The following is a 27,312-nucleotide window of genomic DNA, read 5'->3' as shown; positions in this document are numbered from 1 at the left end:
ATGTAGAAAATTGCCCAGGTATGTCCTGTACACAAAAAGCAGGGCAAATCCAAACCAGCCAATTACCACCCCATTAATTTACTCTCGACCATCAGTAAAGTGATGGAAGGGGTCATTAACAGTGCTATCAAGTGGCACTTGCTTAGCAATAACCTGCTCGCTGACACTTAGTTTGGGTTCCACCAGGGCCACTCAGCTTCTGACCTCATTACAGCCTTGGTTCAAACATGGACAAAAGAGCTGAAGTCCCGAGGTGAGGTGAGAGTGACTGCCTTTGACATCAAGGCAGCATTTGACCGAGTGTGGCATCAAGGAGCCCTAGCAAAACTGGAGTCAATTGGAATCGGGGGAAAACTCTCCACTGGTTGGAGTCATACCTAGCACAAAGGAAGATGGTTGTGGTTGTTGGAGGTCAGTCATCTCAGCTCCACTGCAGGAGTTCCTCAGGGTATTGTCCTCGGCCCAACCATCTTCAGCTGCTTCATCAATGACCTTCCTTCCATCATAAGATCAGAAGTGGGGATTTTCGCTGCTCATTGCATAATGTTCAGCACCTTCATGACTCCTCAGATACCGAAGCAGTCCATGTCCAAATGCAGCAAGACATGGACAATATCCAGGCTTGGGCTGACAAGTGGCAAGTAACATTTGTGCCACACAAGTGTCAGGCAATGACCATCTCCAACAAGAGAGAATCTAACCATCACATCTTGACATTCAATGGCATTACCATCACTGAATCCCCCACTATCAACATCCTGGGGGTTACCATTGACCCGAAACTGAACTGGACTAGCCGTATAAATACTGTGGCTACAAGAGCAGGTCAGAGGCTAGGAACCTTGTGACGAGTAACTCACCTCCTGACTCCCCAAAGCCTGTCCACCATCCATAAGGCACAAGTCAGAGGTGTGATGGAATACTCCCCACTTGCCTGGACGAGTGCAGCTCCCACAACACTCAAGAAGCTTGACATCGTCCAGGACAAAGCAGCCCAGTGATTGGCACTACATCCACAAACATTCACTCCCTTCATCACCAAAGCACAGTAACAGCAGTGTATACCACCTACAAGGTGCACTGCAGGGATTCACCAAGGCTCCTTCGACAGCACCTTCCAAACCCATGACCACTAACTTCTAGAGGGACAAGGGAAGCATATAGATGTGAACACCACCACCTGGAAGTTCCCCTCCAAGTCACTCATCATCCTGACTTGGAAATATGAGCACATTAGCTCCTCCAGAAACCAAACAAAGGGTATTAACAGCAGGAGAAACCAATCAAAGGGCATCAGCACCCATAGGAACCAATCCAAGGGCATTAGCACCTGCAGAAGTCATTCAAAGGGTATTAGCCCCCATACAAAACAATCAAAGGGCATTAGCACCCGCAGAAACTAATCAACAGACATCAGCACCTTTTAGAACCAAAGCACATTTGCACCTGCAGAAACCAATCAATGGATATTAGCACCTATAGGAACCAATCAAAGAGCATTTGCACATGTTAGAACCAATCAAAAGCCATTAGCACCTGTGCGGGGTGGGTTGGGGAAGAGGGAAAAAAATAGAGCAGGAAATGGGGGAAGAACAAAGGAAAGAGGATAGGGAGCATGATGGGCAAGGAGGTGGGGAGGATAATTGGGGGAAGGATAATAGGTAAGAGGGGAGATGGGGGGGAACACTAGTAACCTCATCAGACTATCCAAACCCAGTAATATCAGTCACACTGCTTCTAAACTCACTGAAAAGCCTCAAGTTAGGTTTGATTTGCTAGTGAGAGATAGAGAAAGAGGTTGTAGTTACTTGCAAGAAATCCCTTAAACGCGTTGAAGATAAAGTGAGGTGGGCTATGTGAGATACTCGGAACTGATATGTTCTGGAGCAAAGCGAGGATTATGGAATTAAGAGTAAACTGTACGTAGAAAATCCAGGTGAAAACCCAGTCCAACATACCTCAACGTCAAAGAGAGTTGAACCATATCCTGGCCATTCCATGATAATTGCCATGTACCTCAGCATGGCTTGCTGCTGCTTCATCCCCCGGAGCCTCTTCCACTTGTCCACGATGCTTGTGCGAGTAGCCGACAGCTCTTCTTTCAGCCACATCTCCAGCATTTGCTCTTCTTCCATCTTCTGTTTCTTCACCGAGCCTGTACGAAGGCTAAGGCGCAATGTCCCCTCCAAGAAACTCGTCCTCCTCTTCTCCAGGGTCTGGGAGTTGAATTTTGTGGATTGGAAGATTTTGTTCCTCAGCTTGGAGACTGGATAAACTTCCTGGAGATTCAAGGAGCCCTTGTTGTAGTCTCCATAGATGTATTGCAATCTCAAAGATGCTAAAAGCTGGAGGGTGTCTTCTGGTGCAGGGAAATGTCCACTCAGCAAACATTCATGGGCCTGGTTAAAGAGAAACACAAAGTCCAGTAACTCATGACAACTGCAATAATGACTGGCCAGAAGCTCCACCCTAATAATGACCCCCAAATCTCCAATGTAACAATGACTGCTCCATTAAGCTCAACCCCAAAGAGTTTGATGTTTGACTAACTGGTGATTGGTTAACTGATTAACCCTCTCTCCCTTCCTGAACCAAGGGGCGGTTTCTCTCCAGTCACTCTGACATTGAGAGAAATATTGCCTCACATTGGAAAGCTGCCCCAAGCTGGGCAGCCCTGAGTCAGTTAGGTGCTGTCCCAGTATGACTTGCTTGCTTCAGTGGGTGCTTGGAGCTTAGAGAGTCATCTCTTAATAGGTGAGTTGATAATCTACACAAAGAAGACACCAGGCTTTGACATTGCAAGCTGGAATGTGAGGTGTTATGATTCCCAGCTGATGTTACCACTGGAAGTGGTTGGAGAAGTTGGATCTCAGGGTGGAACCTGGCTTGATAGATCCTAACTTTTATTTTTTGTTTAGCAACATGGAGGGCAGCTACTGAACAGAGTCACAGGAGTCATCTGATGAACTTTTAACAAAAGAATAAAACATATATTAAACAAGATGAATTATATTGCAATGCTCCTTCACCATAACTATACCTTAACAGATATATGCAGATTCGTAAGGTTAATACAAGTTAAAAAAGCTATCTTATATCCTAAGGTTCACAGTAAGTACACAGGCCATGTAAACCAATAGGCGACCTGTGGTCATGCATACTACATGCTGAAACCAAGCGACAGGTGCCACCCAAACAGATGTTATGGACCTCTCATCAAATGTAGCTCCATTATTCAAAAAGGGAGGGAGACAGATAACAGGAAACTACAGGCCAGTTAGCTTAACATCTGTCATCAGGAAAATGTTAGAAGCTATTATTAAAGAAGCTATAGCAGGGCACTTGGACAAGTTCAAGATAATCAAACAGAGTAATCATGGTTTTGTGAAATGGAAATCATGTTTAACCAACTTATTGGAGTTCTTTGAGGAAGTAACATGTGTTGTGGATAAAGGGGAACCGGTGGATATACTGTACTTAGATTTCCAGAAGGCATTTCATAAAGTGCCACATCAAAGGTTATTGTGGAAAATACTAACTTTCTCAGCCTTCAGGAAGTGGTTGTACTCTGCTGCAGGAGAAGAAACTAGTTATTTGGTGAGTATCTGGTAAGTGACGAAGGTTTACTCTATTCCTATGATTCAAGAGTCTAGCAACTTGTAGTAAGTTAATAAAATATATAAACACAGAAGTAAAATATATAATTGAACAAAACAATTAAATAGTTAATTAGAACACATTAATAATGTCAGGACAGGTGATGTGTCACAGCTGCAGCATGTGGGAGCTCCTGGATGCCAGTTTGATCCAGGACAAACACGTCTGCAGTAAGTGTGTGAAGTTTGAGCAGTTTCAGCTCAGAGTTTATGAGCTGGAGGCTGAACTAGAGACTCTGTGACGCATCAGGGACAGGGAAAATTACCTGGATGCTTTGTACCAGGAGGCAGTCACACCTCTTAAGACAGGGTCTTCTGTTTTGGTCAGTGGTCAGGGACAGGAGAGTATGCCTATAAAGTGAGGTAGGTAAGGGGACTGAGGAGGGCAGGTGCGCACGAGTCTCAGCCTTTATAATTGTTCAAAGGGTTTGATGTTCTCTCAGCTCGTTTGGTTGAGAGTGGGGGCTGCAGGGTGGATGAGCAAACTGACCATGGCACAGTGGTACAGGAAGCCATCCAAGTGGGGGAAGCAAAAAGGAACATAGCGATAGTAGTGGATTATATAGTCAGAGTGATTGACACTATTCCCTGTAGCAAAGAGCGTGGGTCCAGGAGGCTGTGTTGCCTGCCTGGTGCCAGGGTGTGGGACATCTGCTCAGGGCTGGAGAGGAACTTGCAGTGGGAGTGGGAGGACCCAGTTGTTGTGTTCCATGTAGGTACCAACGACAGAGGTAGGACAAACAAGGAGGTTCTGCATAGTCGGTATGAGGACCAGGGCACCAAATTAAGAAGCAGAACATCAAAGGTCATAATCTCTGGATTATTACCTGAGCCACATGCAAATTGGCATAGGACAAATCAGATGAGGGAAATGAATGCGTGTCTCAAAGCCTGGTGTGGGAGAAATGGGTTTCAATTTGTGGGGAACTGACACCAGTACTGGGGAAGTGGGATCTGTAGCGTTGGGACAGTCTACACCTGAACCGTGCTGGGAGCAGTGTTCTAGCGAGCCACGTAACTAGGGAGGAAGAGAAGGTTTTAAACTAAATCATCGGGACAACGGATCAAATTTGGAAAGATGTGGTAAATCAAAGATCAGAGACAAGGCAAAAGAAAAAGGTATTATTACGGAAAATGAAAAACAGACTGTGACAGGAAGGGATAGAGTACAGATCTAACAATAAATCAACAGATGAAGCTAGAGGTTATATAAAGAATAATAGGGTAAAAGTTAAAGCTCTGTATCTGAATGCACGAAGCATTCAAATCAAAACAGATGAACTGAGAGCGCACATAGAAATAAACAATTACGATTTGATAGCCATTACGGAGACATGGCTGCAGGAGAACATGGATTGGGACCTATTGAAGGATACAGGATATTTAGGAAGGACAGGAAGTGACGAAAAAGTGGAGGGATGGCACTGTTAGTTAATGATGGTATTATTACAATAGAGAGGGATGGCTTAAGTTCAGGAAACGTGGATGTAGAAACGGTTTGGGTAGGGATGAGAAATGATAAAGGCAAGAAGTCACTTCTGGGAGCCGTGTACAGGCCCCTAATAGTAACCACATGTTAGGATGGAGCATAAAGGAAGAAATAATGGGAGCTTGTCAGGCACGGCAATAATCATGGGAGATTTTAATTTACATATAAACTGGAAAAGTTAGATGAGCAAAGATAGCCTAGATGAGAAGTACATTGTATGTTTTCAGAATAGTTTCTTAGAACAGCATGTTCTGGAGCCAGCAAGACAGCAGGCTATACTAGACCTGGTATTGTGCAATGAGATGGGGATAATTAATAATCTCATAGTGAAGGTACCCCATAGTGAAGCAACCATAATATGACTGAATTTTACATTCAATTTGAGGGCGAGAAGTGTGGGTCTGAGACTATGTTTTTAACTTAAATAACGGCAATTATGAAGGCATGAAAGCATAGCTGGCTAAACTAAATTGGCAAATTAGATTAAAGGAAAAGTCATTAGAGATGCAGTGACTAATATTTAAGGAAATATTTCAGAATGCACAGAATAGATGCATTCCAACGAGTAAGAAAAAGTCTAAGAGATGGACAAGTAACATTCCAGATGCAGCTAGAAACCAGGAATTGGAGGTGGGGAAGGAAATCAGGAAAATCACTAGCGAAGCGGTACTGAGTAAATTGTTGGAGCTGCGGCTGACAAGAGCCCGGGTCCTGATGGACTTCATCCTAGGGTCTTAAAAGAAGTGCTGAGTGAGATAGTTGATGCATTGAGTTTAATTTTCCAAAACTCCCTAGATTCGGGGAAAGTCCTGTTAGGTTGGAAGATAGAAAATGTAACTCCTTTATTCAAAAAGGGAGGAAGACAAAAAGTGGGAAACTTCAGGCCAGTTAGCTTAACATCTGTCATAGGGAAAATGTCAGAAACTATTATTAAAGAAGTTATAATAGGGCAATTGGGTAATCTCAAGGTCATCAGGCAGAGTCAACATGGTTTTGTGAAAGGGGAATCGTGTTTAACCAACTTATTGGAGTTCTTTAAAGAAATAACATGTGCTGTGGATAAAGAGGAACCAGTGAATGTACAGTACTTAGATTTCTAGAATGCATTTGATAAAGTGCCACATCAAAGGTTATTGTGGAAAATAACGATTCATGTTATAGGGGGTAACATATTGCCATGGATAGAAGATCGGCCAGCTAACAGGAAGCAGAGTAGGCACAAATGGGTCTTTTCCAGGTTGGCAAAATGTAATGAGTGGTGTGTCACAGGGATCAGTACTGGGACCTCAACTGTTTACCATTTACATAAATGACTTGTTGAAGGGACTGAAGGGATGGTTGCCAAATTTGCTGATAACACAAAGATAGGTAGGAAATTAAGTTGTGAAGGGGACATAAGGAAGCTACAAACAGATATATATAGGGTTAAGTGAATGGGTGAAGATCTGGCAAATGGAGTATAATGTGGGAAAATGTGAAATTGTCCATTTTGGAAGGAAGAATAAAAAAGAAGCATATTATAGAAACATAGAAACTAGGAGCAGGAGTAGGCCATTCGGCCCTTTGAGCCTGCTCCACCATTCATTATGATCATGGCTCCTCATCCAACTCAATAGCCTGCTCCCACTTTCTCCCCATACTCTCTGATTCCTTTCGCCCCAAGAGCTATCTCTAACTCCTTCTTGAAAACATACGGTGTTTTGGTCTCAACTACTTTCTGTGGTAACGAATTCCACAGGCTCACCACTCTCAGGGTGAAGAAATTTCTCCTCATCTCAGTGGTGAGAGATTGCGGAGCTCTGAGGTGCAGAGGGATCTGGGTGTCCTAGTGCATGAATCACAAAAGGCTAGTATGCAGGTACAGAAGTAATTAGGAAAGCTAATAGAATGTTATCATTTATTGTGAGGTGAACTGAATATAAAAGTAGGGAGGTTATGCTTCAGTTGTACAGGGCACTAGTAAGAACACATTTGGAGTACTGTATAGAGTGTTGCTCACCTTTTTTAAGGAAGGATGTAAATGCTTTGGAAGCAGTTCAGAGAAGGTTTACTAGACTTATACCTGGAATGGATGGACTGTCTTACGAGGAAAGGTTGGACAGACTAGGCTTGTAACAGCTGGAGTTTAGAAGAGTAAGAGGTGACTTGATTGAAACCTTTAAGATTCTGAGGGGTCTTGACAGGGTGGATGTGGAGAGGATGTTTCCTCTTGTGGGAGAATCTAGGACTAGAGGTCACTGTTTAAAAATAAGTGGTCGCCCATGAGGAGAATTTTTTTCACTCAGAGGGTCTTGAGCCTTTGGAACTCCCTTCCTGAAAAGGTGATGGAAGCAAAGTCTTTGAATATTTTTAAGGCAGAGGTGGATAGATTCTTGGTAAGCAAGGAGGTGATAGGTTATGTGGATGGGCGGGATGCAGATTTCAGGTTTCGATCAGATCAGCAATGATCTTACTAAATGGCAGAGCACGCTCGAGGGGCTGAATGCCCTCCCAGTTCCTTGTTCGTATCAACTCCCCCAGACGCTTGTCACACCATGAGCCAACCAGTCTCACTGGACTCCATCTTTCACACGGGGGTTTCCAATCTCTCGAAGAATTCACTTTGTTATCTTCTCCCAAATGATGCTTTCTTTCAGATGCCTTCCACAAGGGTCCACCTCCAGGGTTTTGACCTCTCCTTGCGATGTTCCTCTCCCCTGGGTCACCATGTGCATTCAAGCTTCTACCTTCCATGCTTTCTCTCTCTCAGATACTCAGCCATGCCAACAGAACACCACTGCTTCACAGGCCCGTAGTAAGGTGTCACCGACCCTTGGTTGTCTCCTTGGATCTTCTGGCTTCCCGCAAGCCCAATTTGCCTTGATTCTGCTCTCTGCAGCATTCTCTCTTTAATTCAGAGCCTTTTCCTCTGCTCCTTACTTTAACTTTACTGAACAAGATCTGTTCCAGATTCCCTGTCGCGGTTCCTTGACTTAGCTGTTATCTTGGGACCTTTTCCTGTCCCCACTACCCAGTTTTGGAACTTCTGTTCTTTTGGGAAATCTGCTCTCTGCAATTCTCTTTCCTGTTCCGCTTCCTCACCCTATGGTATCTACAGACCAACTGAACTCAAACTGCTTTACTGTTTCTCTCTATCTCTCTATAGGTTTTCTGTTGCTAGGCAACAGCACAGTTTTTCTTCTTTGTTTTAACTTCCCGAAACCACTACCCCAACCCCTTGATAACACAGCTTTGAACGTCATAAAACCTCATTAAAAAAGCAGGTATACAAACGAACCCACATACTTGCAGGCAACATTCTCCCAGAGAAAAACTCGAAATGAAACTACACCCAGGTTCCACCCTTTTAACTCACAAATAAAACATATAAATTAAACTTAAACAAAAGCTATAGCTTATTCCTAACACCCACCATTACAAATGTAACTCACTTAAAACTAACTTTAGTTCCTAACAAAGGACGATGTGTCTTGGTCTTACCGATAGCCTTCTGCCGATTGATGATGCATGTAAGACAGCCGTGATTGACAAAGAACTTACAAGTCTCAATGTAGACATTGCTGGACTTCAAGAGACTAGGCTGCCTCCAAGTAGATCCCTTAAAGAGAAATGCAACATGTTCTGGCAGGGGAGAACCCAAGAGGCAACATGTGGGTATGGAGAGGGTTTCTCAGTAAAAAACAATTCTACTGGCAATGATTGATCCTTCCAGAGAAGGGTCCGTGAGACTCCTTACTCTTCGATTATTAAATGGCGTGGACCCAGTTAACCTCATGTACATCCATGCCCCAACACTCACGTCCATCCCAGATGTCAAGGATTGATTCTATGAAGCACTTGAAGCTACCATCAACAGAATTCCAGCACCAAGGGACTGTACCTTCTAGGGGACTTCAACACAAGGGCAGGTACCACCTACAAGGCTTGGCCAATATTATAGGGCAGGAGGGAATCGGCAAGGTTTTCAAAAAATCCTTTCAAACTCTCAGTGCCATCCCAGACATTCCCATCATGGAGCAGCTGGACAGCAAGACCAACATAGTCGAACTCAACAAGGCCGGTGACTGTCTCCAATTCGAAAGCCTCAGGAAATAATGACATTTCACCTGAAATCATCAAAAGTGGAAAACCAGCACTGCTGCAGCATCTCCCTGAGCTTTTGTGCCTCAAGATGTGTGAGATGCAAAAATAGTCACCTTGTACAAAAACAAAGGGGATCTCAGTGATTCCAACAATTACCAAGGCATCTCCTTATGGTGGTGGGTGGCACCACATCCACAAACATTCACTCCCTCCACCACCAACGCACGGTAACAGCAGTGTGTACCATCTACAAGATGCACTGCAGGAATTCACCAAGGCTCCTTTGACAGCACCTTCCTAACCCACGACCACAACCATCTCAAGGACAAGGGCAGCACACATGGGAACACCACCACCTGGAGGTTCCCCTCCAAGTCACTAACCATCCTGACTTGGAAATATATCACTGTCGCTGGGTCAAAATCCTGGAACTCCCTCCCTCACACCACTGTGGGTGTACCTACACCACATGGACTGCAGCGGTTCAAGAAGGCAGCTCACTACCACCCTGTCAAGGGCAATTAGGGATGGGCAATAAATGCTGACCTAGCCAGTGATGCCCACATCCCAAGAAGAAATAAACTTTTTAAAAAGTATTGTGGGAGATGTCTTGGCCTGCGTTGCTCTGACCAGGTTGCAGACCCTGCATCACACATCTACCCTGAGTTTGAATGCAGCTTCTGAGCTGGTAGGTGGACATGATTTTCTCACTTTGGCAGTAACAGGGGAGTGTTGTGAAGGTGCAGGCCACTCTACATTGGCTTGAGCTAACCAAGGCCTTCCACCTGTCAGCAGAGAGGGACTCTTTAACCTGCTCTGGAAAATAGGCTGCCTGCCTGGACTCCTGGGCATCATTTCTTCTTCCCATGAGAGTATTCACAGTTCCATCAGTTACAATGGAGCAACATCGGAAGCTTTTAGATCAGCAGTGCGGTAAATCGAGGCTGTGTCCTGGCATCAACTCTCTTCAGCATATTCTTCTCCATGCTTTTAGTAACTCAAATGAAGGTACATACTAGAGCTGATGGTAAGGTGTTCAATTTGGCAAGACTGCATGCCAAGACCAAAGTGTGTAATGTCCTAGTCAGTGTGTTGCTGTTGGCTGATGATCCTGTGCTGCCATCCCACACTGAAGCTCACTTGCAGCAGCTTGTAGATCGGTTCTCCTGGGCCTGAGGAGCCTGGACTGACAATCAATGTCAGGAAAACCAAAGTTACAGGCCAGAACATAGAGACTCCACCTTCCATCAACATCACCAACAGCTTCACATTCCTTCGATCAATAATTACTAGCAACCTGTCCCTTGATGCTGAAATCAGCACCAGGACTGCCAAGGCTGCAGCTGTTGTGTCAAAGTTGAGAAGTCAAGCGTGGACAACAGCAAAATAACCAAAAATACAAAGCTCTGTGTACCAGGCTTGTGTTCTCAGCAACCTGCTTTACAGCAGTGAGCATGGATAACTCATACAGGCCAAGAAAAGTGGTTGAACAGCTTCCACCTCCATTGCCTCAGATGAATATTGGGCATCTCCTGGCAGGACAGAGTGCTGAACATGGACGTACACCAACATGCAGGGATCCCCAGCCCTCTCAAGTCAGCAGTGATTCCAACGGCTGGGTCATGAGAGCCGAATGGATGACGGCCACATCCCCAGAGTAATGCTCTGTGGTCAACTTGCTATCAGCATGACACCAGCAGGTTACCAGCGTCTGTGGTACAAGGATATCTGCAAGCGAGATCTCAAGTTGACTGGAATTAGAGTCGATGCCTGGGAAATCCTCGCTGCTGACTGCAGCACCTGGATGCAAACAGTCAGGAAGGGCATGGAAAAACCGAGGGGGGAGTTAGTGTGGAGAATGGTCTGGTCCAGGGAGAGTGGTAGGGCTGGGGTGGGATTGTGTGGGGTGGTGTTTGGTCCAGGGAGAGTGGTAGGGGTGGGGTGAGATTGTGTGGGGTGGTGTTTGGTCCAGGGGGTGTGGGGTGTGCTGTCTGGTCCAGGGAGAGTGGAGGGTGGGATGGGATTGTGTGGGGTGGTATTTGGTCCAGGGGGTGTGGGGTGTGGTGTCCACAGGGGGAGTGGTAGGGGTGGGGTGGGAGGGGTGGGGTTGGAGTGGGGTCCATCCTTTGTATGAACACAGCTGTTGATCCAATGGGAAACGACAGCAAATGGAGCTGAAAAGATTTCATTCATTCAGATTTCTATTGTTAATATAAAATCTGTTCTGATCCATGAGTTGCTCTGTTTAACAAATCCATCATTTGCTGGTCACTAACCCATCAACTAGTTTATTACTGAACCAGTCAGTAGAATCAGTTGGTTACCATTCGTTCCTGAGAGACTAGGTTGAGCTCCCACCTGTTCGAACATGAATGCAAATTCCACTCCATTCTTGGCCACATTCTCCACATCCAGGAAGCAGTAGAGTTTGAAATAAAGGCCCCATAGTCTGTCCACACGCTCTGCACTCATCATCACCCTAGAGAGCACAGCACCCATTAAACACCAAACCAACTACTCCCCACCTCCCCCACACACCCCCTCCCCCCACACAGCCCCCTCCCCCCACAAACCCCCTCCCCACACCCACTCCCCACACCCACACAGCTCCTCCCCACACCCACTCCCCACCTCCCCCCACAAACCCCCTCCCCACACCCACTCCCCACCTCCCCCACACACCCCCTCCCCCCACACAGCCCCCTCCCCCCACAAACCCCCTCCCCACACCCACTCCCCACACCCACACAGCTCCTCCCCACACCCACTCCCCACCTCCCCCCACACACCCCCTCCCCACACCCACTCCCCACACCCACACAGCTCCTCCCCACACCCACTCCCCACCTCCCCCCACAAACCCCCTCCCCACACCCACTCCCCACACCCACTCCCCACCTCCCCCCACACACCCCCTCCCCACACCCACTCCCCCCACACACACCCTCCCCACACAGCCCCCTCCCCACACCCACTCCCCACACCCACACAGCTCCTCCCCACACCCACTCCCCACCTCCCCCCACACACCCCCTCCCCACACCCACTCCCCACACCCACACAGCTCCTCCCCACACCCACTCCCCACCTCCCCCCACAAACCCCCTCCCCACACCCACTCCCCACCTCCCCCACACACCCCCTCCCCCCACACACCCCCTCCCCACACCCACTCCACACACCCCCTCCCCACACCCACTCCTCACACCCACACAGCTCCTCCCCACACCCACTCCCCACCTCCCCCCACACACCCCCTCCCCCCACACAGCCTCCTCCCCCCACAAACCCCCTCCCCACACCCACTCCCCACACCCACACACCCCCTCCCCACACCCACTCCCCACACCCACTCCCCACACCCACTCCCCACCTCCCCCCACACACCCCCTCCCCCCACACAGCCCCCTCCCCCCACACACACCCTCCCCACACAGCCCCCTCCCCCCACACACACCCTCCCCACACAGCCCCCTCCCCCCACAAACCCCCTCCCCACACCCACTCCCCACACCCACACAGCTACTCCCCACACCCACTCCCCACCTCCCCCCACACACCCCCTCCCCACACCCACTCCCCACCTCCCCCACACACCCCCTCCCCCCACACCCACTCCCCACACCCACTCCCCACCTCCCCCCACACACCCCCTCCCCCCACACCCACTCCCCACACCCACTCCCCACCTCCCCCCACACACCCCCTCCCCACACCCACTCCCCACACCCACACAGCTCCTCCCCACACCCACTCCCCACCTCCCCCCACACACCCCCTCCCCACACCCACTCCCCACACCCACTCCCCACCTCCCCCCACACACCCCCTCCCCACACCCACTCCCCACACCCACACAGCTCCTCCCCACACCCACTCCCCACCTCCCCCCACACACCCCCTCCCCACACCCACTCCCCACACCCACTCCCCACCTCCCCCCACACACCCCCTCCCCACACACACTCCCCACACCCACTCCCCACCTCCCCCCACACACCCCCTCCCCACACACACTCCCCACACCCACTCCCCACCTCCCCCCACACACCCCCTCCCCACACCCACTCCCCACACCCACACAGCTCCTCCCCACACCCACTCCCCACACCCACTCCCCACCTCCCCCCACACACCCCCTCCCCACACACACTCCCCACACCCACTCCCCACCTCCCCCCACACACCCCCTCCCCACACCCACTCCCCACACCCACTCCCCACCTCCCCCCACACACCCCCTCCCCACACCCACTCCCCACCTCCCCCCACAAACCCCCTCCCCACACCCACTCCCCCCACACACACACTCCCCACACCCACTCCCCACACCCACTCCCCACCTCCCCCCACACGCACACTCCCCACACACAGCCCCCTCCCCCCACAAACCCCCTCCCCACACCCACTCCCCACACCCACTCCCCACCTCCCCCCACACACCCCCTCCCCACACCCACACAGCTCCTCCCCACACCCACTCCCCACCTCCCCCCACACACCCCCTCCCCACACCCACTCCCCACACCCACTCCCCACCTCCCCCCACACACCCCCTCCCCACACACACTCCCCACACCCACTCCCCACCTCCCCCCACACACCCCCTCCCCACACCCACTCCCCACACCCACACAGCTCCTCCCCACACCCACTCCCCACACCCACTCCCCACCTCCCCCCACACACCCCCTCCCCACACACACTCCCCACACCCACTCCCCACCTCCCCCCACACACCCCCTCCCCACACCCACTCCCCACACCCACTCCCCACCTCCCCCCACACACCCCCTCCCCACACCCACTCCCCACCTCCCCCCACAAACCCCCTCCCCACACCCACTCCCCCCACACACACACTCCCCACACCCACTCCCCACACCCACTCCCCACCTCCCCCCACACGCACACTCCCCACACCCACTCCCCACACCCACACAGCTCCTCCCCACACCCACTCCCCACCTCCCCCCACACACCCCCTCCCCACACCCACTCCCCACACCCACTCCCCACCTCCCCCCACAAACCCCCTCCCCACACCCACTCCCCCCACACACACACTCCCCACACCCACTCCCCACACCCACTCCCCACCTCCCCCCACACACACACTCCCCACACACAGCCCCCTCCCCCCACAAACCCCCTCCCCACACCCACTCCCCACACCCACTCCCCACCTCCCCCCACACACCCCCTCCCCACACCCACTCCCCACACCCACTCCCCACCTCCCCCCACACACCCCCTCCCCACACACACTCCCCACACCCACTCCCCACCTCCCCCCACACACCCCCTCCCCACACACACACCCTCCCCCCACACACCCCCTCCCCACACCCACTCCCCACACCCACACAGCTCCTCCCCACACCCACTCCCCACCTCCCCCCACAAACCCCCTCCCCACACCCACTCCCCACCTCCCCCACACACCCCCTCCCCCCACACACCCCCTCCCCACACCCACTCCACACACCCCCTCCCCACACCCACTCCTCACACCCACACAGCTCCTCCCCACACCCACTCCCCACCTCCCCCCACACACCCCCTCCCCCCACACCCACTCCCCCCACAAACCCCCTCCCCACACCCACTCCCCACACCCACACACCCCCTCCCCACACCCACTCCCCACACCCACTCCCCACACCCACTCCCCACCTCCCCCCACACACCCCCTCCCCCCACACAGCCCCCTCCCCCCACACACACCCTCCCCACACAGCCCCCTCCCCCCACACACACCCTCCCCACACAGCCCCCTCCCCCCACAAACCCCCTCCCCACACCCACTCCCCACACCCACACAGCTACTCCCCACACCCACTCCCCACCTCCCCCCACACACCCCTTCCCCACACCCACTCCCCACCTCCCCCACACACCCCCTCCCCCCACACACCCCCTCCCCCCACACCCACTCCCCACACCCACTCCCCACCTCCCCCCACACACCCCCTCCCCACACACACTCCCCACACCCACTCCCCACCTCCCCCCACACACCCCCTCCCCACACACACACCCTCCCCCCACACACCCCCTCCCCACACCCACTCCCCACACCCACACAGCTCCTCCCCACACCCACTCCCCACCTCCCCCCACAAACCCCCTCCCCACACCCACTCCCCCCACACACACACTCCCCACACCCACTCCCCACACCCACTCCCCACCTCCCCCCACACGCACACTCCCCACACACAGCCCCCTCCCCCCACAAACCCCCTCCCCACACCCACTCCCCACACCCACACAGCTCCTCCCCACACCCACTCCCCACCTCCCCCCACACACCCCCTCCCCACACCCACTCCCCACACCCACTCCCCACACCCACTCCCCACACCCACTCCCCACACCCACTCCCCACCTCCCCCCACACAGCCCCTCCCCACACCCACTCCCCACACCCACTCCCCACACCCACTCCCCACACCCACTCCCCACACCCACTCCCCACACCCACTCCCCACACCCACTCCCCACCTCCCCCCACACAGCCCCTCCCCACACCCACTCCCCACACCCACTCCCCACCTCCCCCCACACACCCCCTCCCCACACACACACCCTCCCCCCACACACCCCCTCCCCACACCCACTCCCCACACCCACTCCCCACACCCCCTCCCCACACCCACACAGCTCCTCCCCACACCCACTCCCCACCTCCCCCCACAAACCCCCTCCCCACACCCACTCCCCACCTCCCCCCACACACCCACTCCCCACACCCACTCCCCACACCCACTCCCCACACCCACTCCCCACACCCACTCCCCACCTCCCCCCACACACCCCCTGCCCACACCCAGTCCCCACACCCACTCCCCACCTCCCCCCACACACCCCCTCCCCACACCCACTCCCCACCTCCCCCACACACCCCCTCCCCCCACACAGCCCCCTCCCCCCACACACCCCCTCCCCACACCCACTCCCCACACCCACTCCCCACACCCACACAGCTCCTCCTCACACCCACTCCCCACCTCCCCCCACACACCCACTCCCCACACCCACTCCCCACACCCACACAGCTCCTCCCCACACCCACTCCCCACCTCCCCCCACACACCCCCTCCCCACACCCACTCCCCACACCCACACAGCTCCTCCCCACACCCACTCCCCACCTCCCCCCACACACACCCCCTCCCCACACCCACTCCCCACCTCCCCCCACACACACCCACTCCCCACACCCACTCCCCACACCCACTCCCCCCCTCCCCCACACACCCCCTGCCCTTACCCATTCCTCACTTCCCCCCACACAACACACTGCCCTCATCCAATCCCCAACTCCCCTCACACACCTCTGCCCTTACCCACCACACCCTCTGCCCTCACCCCTCACACCCACTGCTTTCACCCATTCCCCACCTCACCCCTCACACCTCTCCACTTCCCATCTTCACCCATTCCTTTCTGACCACAGGTGAGGTGCCTGAGGACTGGAGAACAGCTAGTGTGGTTCCGCTATTTAAGAAGGGTTGTAGAGATAAACCAGGGAACTGCAGGCCAGTGTGTCTCACGTCAGTGGTAGGTCAGTGGTAGGGAAACTATTGGAGAAAATTCTGAAGGAGTGTATCTACCTCCACTTAGAGAGGCAAGGTTTGATCAGGGATAGTCAGCATGGCTTTGTCAGAGGGAGGTCATGCCTAACAAATGTGATTGAATTTTTTGAGGAGGTGAGCAGGTGTGTAGATGAGGGTAGTGCAGTTGAAGTTTATATGGATTTCAGCAAAGCCTTTGACAAGGTCCCACATGGGAGACTCATAAAGAAGGCAAATGCACATGGGATACAGAGTAATTTGATAAAGTAGATTCAAAATTGGCTTAGTTGTAGGAGACAGAGGGTGATGACAGAAGGATGCTTTAGTGACTAGAAGCCAGTGTCCAGTGGCGTACCACAGGGATCTGTGCTGGGACCCTATTATTCGTCGTTTATATCATATATTTATATTGTTAATATAAAATCTGTTATGATCCACGAGTTAGCCTCTTTAACAAATCCATCATTTGCTGGTCACTAACCCATCAACTAGTTTATTACTGAACCAGTCAGTAGAATCAGTTGGTTACCATTCGTTACTGAGAGACTAGGTTGAGCTCCCACCTTTTCGAACATGAATGCAAATTCCACTCCATTCTTGGCCACGTTCTCCACATCCAGGAAGCAGTGGACATAGATGACTATGTGGGGGCTGGGATTAGTAAGTTTGCAGATGACACAAAGATTGGCCGGGTGGTTAACTATGAGGTTGAGTGTCTTTGCCTACAGGAAGACATAGATGGGATGGTCAAATGGGCAGATAAGTGGCAGATGGAATTTAACCCTGAAAAGTGTGAGGTGATACACTTTGGAAGGAGTAATTTGACAAGGAAGTATTCAATGAACGGCATGACACTAGGAAGTTCTGAGGAACAAAGGGACCTTGGCGTGTGTGTCCATAGATCTCTGAAGGTGGAGGGGCATGTTAGTGGGGTGGTGAAAAAGGCATATGGGACACTTGCCTTTATCAATCAAGGCATAGATTACAAAAGTAAGGAGGTCATGTTGGAGTTGTATAGAACCTTGGTGAGGCCACAGCTGGAGTACTGTGTGTAGTTCTGGTCGCCACATTATAGGAAGGATGTGATTACACTGGAGGGGGTGAAGAGGAGATTCACCAGGATGTTGCCTGGGATGAAACATTGAAGTTATGAAGAGAGGTTGGATAGACTTGGGTTGTTTTCATTGGAGCAGAGAAGACTGAGGGGTGACCTGATCGAGGTGTACAAGATTATGAGGGGCATGGACAGGGTGGATAGGGAGCAGCTGTTCCCCTTAGTTGAAGGGTCAGTCACGAGGGGACATAAGTTCAAGGTGAGGGGCAGGAGGTTTAGGGGGGAAGTGAGGAAAAACCTTTTCGCCCAGAGGGTGGTGACTTTCTGGAATGCGCTGCCTGGGTGGGTGCTGGAGGCAGGTTGCCTCACATCCTTTAAAAAGCACCTGCATGACCACTTGGCACATCATAACATTCAAGGGTATGGGCCAAGTGTTGGTAAATGGGATTAGGGAGGTAGGTCAGGTGTTTCTCATGTCTTAGTGCAGACTTGATGGGCCGAAGTGCCTCTTATAAGACCATAAAATATAGGAGCAGAAATTAGGCCGTTCGGCCCATTGAGTCTGCTCTGCCATTCAATCATGGCTGATAAGTCTCTGTGATTCTGTGATCCCACTGCTACCCTCCCTCACTCCCCCCTCCGCCTGACCTCCACCCACCATCTCCTCCTGCCCCTTTCTCACTTATTTCCCCAACATGTCTGGTTGCTCATTGCTCCTGCCTCTGTACTGAGCAAACGCCAGCTGATATTTATGGATTTGGAGGCCGGTTTCCTCAGTATCGGTGAGTCTGGTTCATTGACTGAAACATTCTCACCTCTCGAATTTTGCCAGAATGTCTGCGACGATGACCCTACTCTCGATGGCCCTGTCTCCATGCTCACTATGTTCAAACAGGGCAAACATATTGCGACTGTCCTCCATCGCCAGGCCTCGGATTAACTTTTCCACAACCTGTTCAAGAGAAAGAAGCAACAGTTCATAACAACCATCACTCCACCCACCCCAAGAGGGGGATCAGAAAATAACACTCACTCCAAAAGAAGTATGGGGAGGTATTGTCATTGGACTAGTAATCCAGAGACCAGGGGATAATGTTCTGGGGACCCAGGTTCGAATTTCACCACGACAGATGGTGGAATTTGAACTGAATAAAAATCTGGAATTAAAAGTCTAATGATGACCATTGTTGATTGTTGTATAAACTGATCTGGTTCACTAATGTCCTTTAGGGAAGGAAATCTGTCGTCCTTACCTGGTCTGTCTACATGTGACTCCAGACACACAGCAATGTGGTTGACTCTTAAATGCCTGGAACCTATACCACATGGACTGCAATGGTTCAAGAAGGCAGCTAATCAAGGGCAATTACAGATGGGTGATGCCCACATCCCATGAATGAATAAAAAAAAGGTATCAGTAACGCTCAAACCCAGGAAGGATGTCAGTGAGGAAAAACCCACTCCGAGAGGGGTTCAGTGATTTGACAGAGTGGCTGGGTTTGGTGCAAAGGGAATGAACTTTGCCCCAATTCCCTGAAGCTGCTGATTGGAGGAAACAGGCTGACTTTGGCACTGCTTGTTGCTGTTTGCTATTGGTTAGTGAGTTGCTGGGTGCCTCACCTCTCCAGCTGTCGTATGTGAGTTAATGGTGATTTTACACGATCCTCCCCCGTGACAGTAAACAGTGGTCACCATCTCCTGGCGGCTGATCAATGCCTGGATCTCCTCCTGGGACGGCACAAACTCTCGTGCTTTGGTTTTCTTTAGGGATTCATTAATGAAGTGGGCGTATTTCTCTAACTCAGTTCCGGGGAACTGTTCTTTAATCCTGTGGGAAAACACAGCAGAAACTACCTCAGGCTCTGAAATGAACAGATATCCAAATAGAAAACAGACAGGGTAACTCGAAACAGAGAGACACCAGTGCCAGGGCAGAGGACACCGCCTGGGGACACTGCCCAGGGACACCCGCCCGGGGACACCGCCCGGGGACACCCACCCGGGGACACCGCCCGGGGACACCCACCCGGGGACACCGCCCAGGGACACTGCCCGGGGACACCCGCCCGGGGACACTGCCCGGGGACACCCGCCCGGGGACACTGCCCGGGGACACCCGCCCGGGGACACCGCCCGGGGACACCCGCCCAGGGACACCGCCCGGGGACACCCGCCCGGGGACACCGCCCGGGGACACCCGCCCGGGGACACTGCCCGGGGACACCCGCCCGGGGACACCGCCCAGGGACACTGCCCGGGGACACCCGCCCGGGGACACCCGCCCAGGGACACCGCCCAGGGACACCGCCCGGGGACACTGCCTGGCCTCACACCGCCCAGCCACACCCACCCGGGCTCCATTATAATGAGGTGCATCAGTCTCACTGTAGAAACCCTGCAACATGTTACAGCCCAGTTTCCAACTTGACTCAGAGACTAAATCACCCAGAATAACAACTTGTAAACTGCAGCCCAAATCCATATAAAGTGAGGATGAGGAATATGGGTATTCGGGGAGTGAATGGGCAGGTAAGTGAGGGGAGAGGTAAGCCAGTTGGGTGTCAGGGTAGGGGGGGCAGATGAGGGACTGCGGGATTATGGGCAAGCAATTGGCAGCTGTCACTCAAACCTCTTCAAGTGGAACTTGAGGTAGCGAAGAATGGAGCGGCTGGGAAGGAAGGTGCAGCTCATGCAGCTGAGCAGCTGGCAGTGGTGCAGATTCCCTGTGCTATTCGGATGAGGCACATGGTTGGTTTGTTTGATCAGCTGACAGTAAACCTCATCCCGTAGTGACTTCAGATCCTGGCAGGTTTGGAGAATTCCCTGAATAATGGGAATGGGATCGGAAATGGCCTCCAGCTCCTGCAGTGAATTGAAGATCCTGACAGCCTCGTCCTGCAGACTCGTGTATCCTTTTTCCTTTTGCACTAGAACCGAGGGGGACAGGAAGACAAGACATTAGTCTGCTGTCTACACCACATTCCCTCAGCTCCTCAGAGATATATCTCTCTGGAGCTCCATTCCTAGAATCTATTCGTCCCTCTGAGGGCTCAACCTCTCCCTGAGCAATAACCCCTCCTTCACCCCACCCCAAAATCACATTTCTTCTAGCATGAACTTGGCTGGCTATTCGGCTGGGTAGGCATAACCCCCAAGCCCAAGTGTCCCATATTCAGCAGCTGTTTGTCCAAACATTCCACCTGAGGGGTCTGTGGGGTCTGTGGGTGAAGAGGGCCCCTGGGGGAGTAGAGGGGGAGAGGAGGTGTGGGGGATTAGTGGGTGGACGGCCCCGGGGGGGTGGGGGGATGGATGGTGTGAGGGGGTGGATGACGAGAGCTGCTGTCACTTTTCCTATTGTTAATCCAGCAACTCTAAGGCTAATTATAGCAGCTTTACTGAGAGCCCCCAGCCCTCACACCCCACACCCCCAACACCCCTTAACCCAAAGGAAGGGAGGAGGAGAGGAGAGGAGAGAGGGAAGGAGGGAGGAGTGGAGAAAAAGAGTTTAGGAATGCAGAGTAGAGAGAAGCAGCAGGGGATAAGGATGAGAGTGGAGAGATTGGGAAAAGGGGAGGGAGGAGTTGAGGGGAGGAGGAGGAGGAATTGGATAAATATTTGAAAAGGAGAAATGTGCATAGCTCTGGGGAAAGAGCAAAGGGAGTGGGACTAATTGGGTAACTATTTCAAAGAGCCAGCACAGGTACGATGGGCTGAATGGCCTCCTCCTGTGCTGAAAGAGTCTATGTCTTTACGCATCCATTCTCTACGACCACAATAACTGTCTTCTGCAAGATTTATGAAGAGAATTGAAGAGGTGTCAAGCAGTTACTCACCATTTAGGTTAATATCCCCATATAGTAACGGCAGGAGTGGGGAGTGCAGTGGATGTTGGGTATAACGTAGGATTGGGTTCCTTCTGTATGTCTGTTCCACAATCTCCGAATTCACACTGTTTTCCTAAAAGATAAAAACAAATTTGCTCTTAGGTTGAAATAAAAAACAGATGGCAGAGTGAAATGTTCTGGAGACGGGACCACCCCAAGTTCCATTAACACATTCAATAAAGCAAACTATGCCCCAACCTGGAACACACAACACTGAGCCAGCATTACACACCCAAAACTCATCCCAAAGCCAATAAACTGTTCCTGACTATGAGACAGGGTCACACAGGGGGTGACAGTGGTATAGTGTTAATATTACTAGACGAGAAATCCAGAGGCTCAAGCTCAATGGATTCAAATCCCACCACGGCTGCTGCTGGAACTTAAATTCAATTAATCAATCTGGAATTGAAAGCAAGTCTCAATAACGGTGACCATGAAACTATCATCGATTGTTGTAAACACCCATCTGGTTCACAAATGTCCTTTAGGGAAGATAATCTGCCAGACTTACCCAGTCTAGCCTACATGTGACTCCTACCCAAGGCAATGTGGTTTACTCTTAACTGCCCTCTGAAATGAGCAAGGCAATCAATTCAAGGGCAATTCAGAGTGGGCAACAAATGCTGGTCTTGCCAGAGATGCCCAGATCCCATGAAAGAATAAAAACATCACTCGAGTGTGAACTGAACAGGCAGAGAGTGGGAAATGGACACACACAGACACATATTATTGCCAGATACACACAGATACAGACTGACACACAGACGGTTTTTATGATCACCACCTGAGGTTACCCGTGGACAAGCCAGGTCCCAGAGTGGAACCCAGACTGATAGATCCAAACTTTTATTTGTTTGTTTAGATATGTGGAGAGGGGCTACTGACCAGTCAACTAATGAACTGTTAACAAAATAATAAAATATTTGTTAAACAAGAAAAGATGAACTATATTACAATACACCTTTACCCACAACTACACCTTTACAGATAATATACAGATTTGTAAGGATAACACAAGTTACAGCTATCTTATACTCTAATGTTCACAGTAAGTACAGTCCATGTAAACCTATGGCACCCTGTTGTCAGACACACTACACTCTGAAACCAAGTGACAGATGCCACCTCAAACTGATGCTATGGATCTCTCCTCAACTCCTCTGACGCTTGTCACACCGAGAGCCAACGGTCTCACTGAATTCCATCCTTCACGTGAGGGTTTCCAATTTCCACTCTCCAGGAACTCGCTTTGGAATTGAAGAGGGTATTTCCTCCTATCCAGCAACTACCACATAGGCCAGTTGAAGAGGTAAAACTACAATCCCCGATCACACAACGACCACAGAGACTCAGGCTTCTTTAACCGGTTTTGTTCAAGCATATGCAAGGGAGCCGCAATCATTCCTGAGAATGAAGATCCAGCTCCATGATTGATTACATTTCATTACTTTTGTACTTTTTCTTATCACAATACATTTGAGTACATTTGAATATATCCAATCAGTAACCTACACACAGGTACCATGTTAAAACTATCCTATTGAGTACATAAACATGAGATTCTGTTAACCAGTTATTCTAAAGGCTGTATACATAATTATATTATCCAATCAAAATTAAAACACGTACGCAAAGACCTTGGTTCTCATAACTCAGAACTGTTTGTGTTTCATCAAAGCTTCCTCTTGTCTTTGTATGTCCTCCCATATCTAAGCTAAACCATCTGCCCTGTCCCTATCTGAGAGAGGAGTATACCTAGTCTAACGTTATGCCATGTTTTATCTCCAGTCCAGCTCTCAAGGCTTCACTGCATCGTTGCACCACTTGAATGGTTCTGCCTGTGACTGGACATTAGCTCATCTCTTGAAACTGTGTAGCTCCTTTGTGTGCAATATACATCTGCTTACCCTCAACTGTCATTAGGTTTAGCATGCATGGCTGCTTGGAGATTTTAAGTGTTCTTCAGTAAATTCTTACAGTGTTCTCATTTAGCATTTTTAATTTTCCCCTAACAAAATCTTCTCCCAAACCAACGCTTGCTCTCAGATGCCTTCTACAAAGGTTCACCTCTGGGGTTTCAAACTCTCCTTCCAATGTTCCTCTTCCCTGGATCACCACGTGTTCAAACTTTCTTCCACGCACTCTTTCTCACCAACTCAATCGTTAACAGTACACCACTGCTTCACTTGCCCATAGCAAAGAGTTACAGACCTTCAGTTGTCTCATTGAACTTTCTAAGCTCTCGCTGTAAGTCTGCTTCCTTTAAGCTTGAAGCCTTTCTCTCTGATCCTGACTTTCACTCCCACAGGACAGGACCTTTTCTAGTATTCTGTCCTTCCTCTGACTAGAAGTTCTTCTTGGGACTTTCTCCTGTTCCACTCCCCTGAATTTGGGGAATTTCTTCTTTAGCTTGGGTCCTGATATTGTCCCCTTGGCCCCAGTCTCTCTTTGGCAGTTACTTTTAACCAACTTTAGTTTGGGAACTGGCTATCCGAGCCTTCTAGGCTGCTTCTGTTCGGCAGCTGTCTTCAAAACTGAACTCAAACAGCTTCCAAATCAAACTGCTGTTTCTAGTTTCTTCAGTGTGTCTGTGGAAGGGACCTGCCTCTCTGGACCTCTGTTGCTAAGCAACAGCTCAGGTTTTTTATTCTTGTTTGCTTTACTTATCTCAGGTTCGTAAAACTCTCATTAGAACTGCAGATACCTTTTCAAGCGAAACTAAAACTCAATTTGTCCTTTTCTTAACACACAAATACAGGTGTACAAATCAAACTTAAACATTAAAGCTAAACCTCATTTCTAACACCAACAAACACCAATATAACTTACTTAAACTATCTCCATTTCCTAACAACTGACAGGCAAATGCACAGAAACAAACAGACAGAAACACAAATATGACACAAACCAATACAAGCTGACACACATGCTCATTGTGATTGGATGAATCTCTGCCATACAATTTGATTCACCTTTTCATTGGTTGCTGCCTTGCTGATTGGAGATGGGATCCAGTGTATAAGAGTTCACACTGGATGTTCTGTATTCACACAGGTTAGCAGCTGCAGACACCAGCTCCCAATTACTGAGCTGCCATTAGATCCGGTATCTCACCAATGACCAATGGGATAGCACCCTGAGCTAACTGGAATCTATTGGCTATTAGCTTTCCTTACCTTGATGTCACGGATCAGCTGCTGGGTCGGGGTTTCTATGGGAACCTTGTTGTCGATGACATTCTGAATGGCAGTAGTCCAGCGCATTGCCTCATTCAGTAACTTGGTATAAAGGCGATACGAATGCTTCCTGCCATGAATCACAAAGTGCCAGTAACCTGGAGACAGCAAAGGGTCAGAACAGATAACACAAGATTAGCTGGGGGGTGGGGGGCATGGGGTGCAGGGGCAGGGAGTGGTGATAGGATCATGGATGGGGAGGCACCAACTACACTATTATTGCATTAATACTGCACTACACATGGATACTTTGGGAGTAACGTTCCTGGACAGTGATACTCCAGGAGTAATATTGCTGGACACACTGATACTCCGACAGTAACATTTCTGGATACTCTAGGAGTAATATTCCTGGACATTGATAGCCTGGGAGCAACTTTCCTGGACGCACTGATACTCTGGGAGTAACATTCCTGAACACACAGATACTCTGGGAGAAATATTGGTGGACACACTGATACTTTGGGAGTAACATCCCCGGACATTGATACTCCAGGAGTTACATTTTTCAACACACTGATACCCCAGGAATCAAATTCCTTGACACTGATTGTCTGGGAGTAACCTTCCTGGGCACACTGATACTCTAGGAGTAACATTCCTGGATCCTGATACTCCAGTAGTAACATTCCTGGACACACCGATACTCCAGGAGTAACATTTCTGGACACACTGATACTCCAAAGTAACATTCCTGTACAGACGGATACCCCTGGAGTAACATTCTTGGATAAACTGATACTTTGTGAGTAGCATTCCTGGATATTGATACTCTGGGAGTAACATTGCTGGACACACTGACACTCGAGGAGTAACATTCCAGGACAAACTAACACTTTGGGAGTAACATTACTGGGCTTTGATACTTCAGGAGTAACATTCCTGGATACACTGATACTTCAGGAGAAACATTGCTGGACACACTGATACTTTGGAAGAAACATTCTCGGACATTGATACTCTGGAAGTAACATTCCTGGACAAATTGATTGTTTGTGTGTAAAATTCCTGGACATCGATACCCCGGGAGTTACATTCTTCGACACACTGATACTCTGAAGTAACATTCCTGGACACACAGATACTCCAGGAATAACATTCCTGGACAAACGGATACTCCAGGAGTAACATTCCTTGATGCACTGATACTCCAGGAATACAATCCCTTGACACCTATTCTGGAAGTAACATTCCTGGACACACTGATACTCCAGGAATAACATTCCTGGACAAACTGATACTCCAGAAATAACATTCCTGGACAAACTGATACTCCAGGAATAACATTCCTGAACAAACTGATACTCTGGGATTAACATTCCTGGACAAACTGATACTCTGGGATCAACATTCCTGGACACACTGATACTTCGGGAGTAACATTCCTGGACACACCGATATTCCAGGAGTAACATTCTTGGACATCGATACTCAAGGAGTAACATTGCTGGACACAGTGATACTCCAGGAGTAACATTCTTTGACACAGATACTTCAGGAGTAACATTCCTGGACACACTGACACTCCAGGAATAACATTCCTGGATACACTGCCACATCAGGAATAACATTCCTGGACACACTGACACTCCAGGAATATCATTCCTGGACACACTAACACTCCAGGAATATCATTCCTGGACACACTGACACTCCATGAATATCATTCCTGGACACACTGACACTCCATGAATATCATTCCTGGACGCACTGACACTCTGGGAGTAACATTTCTGGATGCTGGTACTCCAGTAGTAACATTCCTGGACACACCGATACTCTGGGAGTAACATTTCTGGACACACTGATACTCCGAAGTAACATTCTTGTACAGACTGATACCCCTGGAGTACCATTCTTGGACAAACTGATACTTTGTGAGTAGCATTCCTGGATAGTGATACTCTGAGATTAACATTGCTGGACACACAGACACTCCAGAAGTAACATTCCAGAACAAACTAATACTTTGGGAGTAACATTACTAGGCATTGATACTTCGGGAGTAACATTCCTGGGTACACTGATACTTCAGGAGAAATATTGCTAGACACACTGATACTTTGGAAGAAACATTCCTGGACATTGATACTCCGGAAGTAACATTCATGGACAAATTGATTGTTTGTGTATAAAATTCCTGGCCATCGATACTCCGGGAGTTATATTCTTCAACACACTGATACTCTGAAGTAACATTCCTGGACACACAGATACTCCAGGAATAACATTCCTGGATAAACTGATACTTTGGGAGTTACATTCCTGGACATTGATACTCCAGGGGTAACGTTCCTTGATGCACTGATACTCCAGGAATAAAATCC

At 50.2% G+C, this 27,312-nt stretch overlaps 1 protein-coding gene across 1 annotated transcript in view; it reads right to left on the bottom strand.

Moving 5' to 3' along the window:
* myo10l3 (myosin X, like 3) overlaps positions 1–27,312 on the bottom strand; it is a 383,661-nt gene that overhangs the window by 7,963 nt on the left and 348,386 nt on the right. Inside the window, exons 33-39 of the mRNA XM_041201628.1 lie at positions 24,926–25,083; positions 21,696–21,819; positions 20,492–20,789; positions 19,483–19,690; positions 18,678–18,814; positions 11,587–11,707; positions 1,959–2,399 (exon numbers count right to left, since the gene is read on the bottom strand). Of these exons, the coding sequence (XP_041057562.1) occupies positions 1,959–2,399; positions 11,587–11,707; positions 18,678–18,814; positions 19,483–19,690; positions 20,492–20,789; positions 21,696–21,819; positions 24,926–25,083 (1,487 nt within the window). The remainder of the gene's footprint in view (positions 1–1,958; positions 2,400–11,586; positions 11,708–18,677; positions 18,815–19,482; positions 19,691–20,491; positions 20,790–21,695; positions 21,820–24,925; positions 25,084–27,312) is intronic.

Source organism: Carcharodon carcharias, chromosome 12 (assembly GCF_017639515.1).
Source record: "Carcharodon carcharias isolate sCarCar2 chromosome 12, sCarCar2.pri, whole genome shotgun sequence".
Lineage (NCBI taxonomy): Eukaryota > Metazoa > Chordata > Chondrichthyes > Lamniformes > Lamnidae > Carcharodon > Carcharodon carcharias.
Note: the sequence above shows the minus strand (reverse complement) of the source record. Positions and strands in the feature narration are given on the sequence as shown.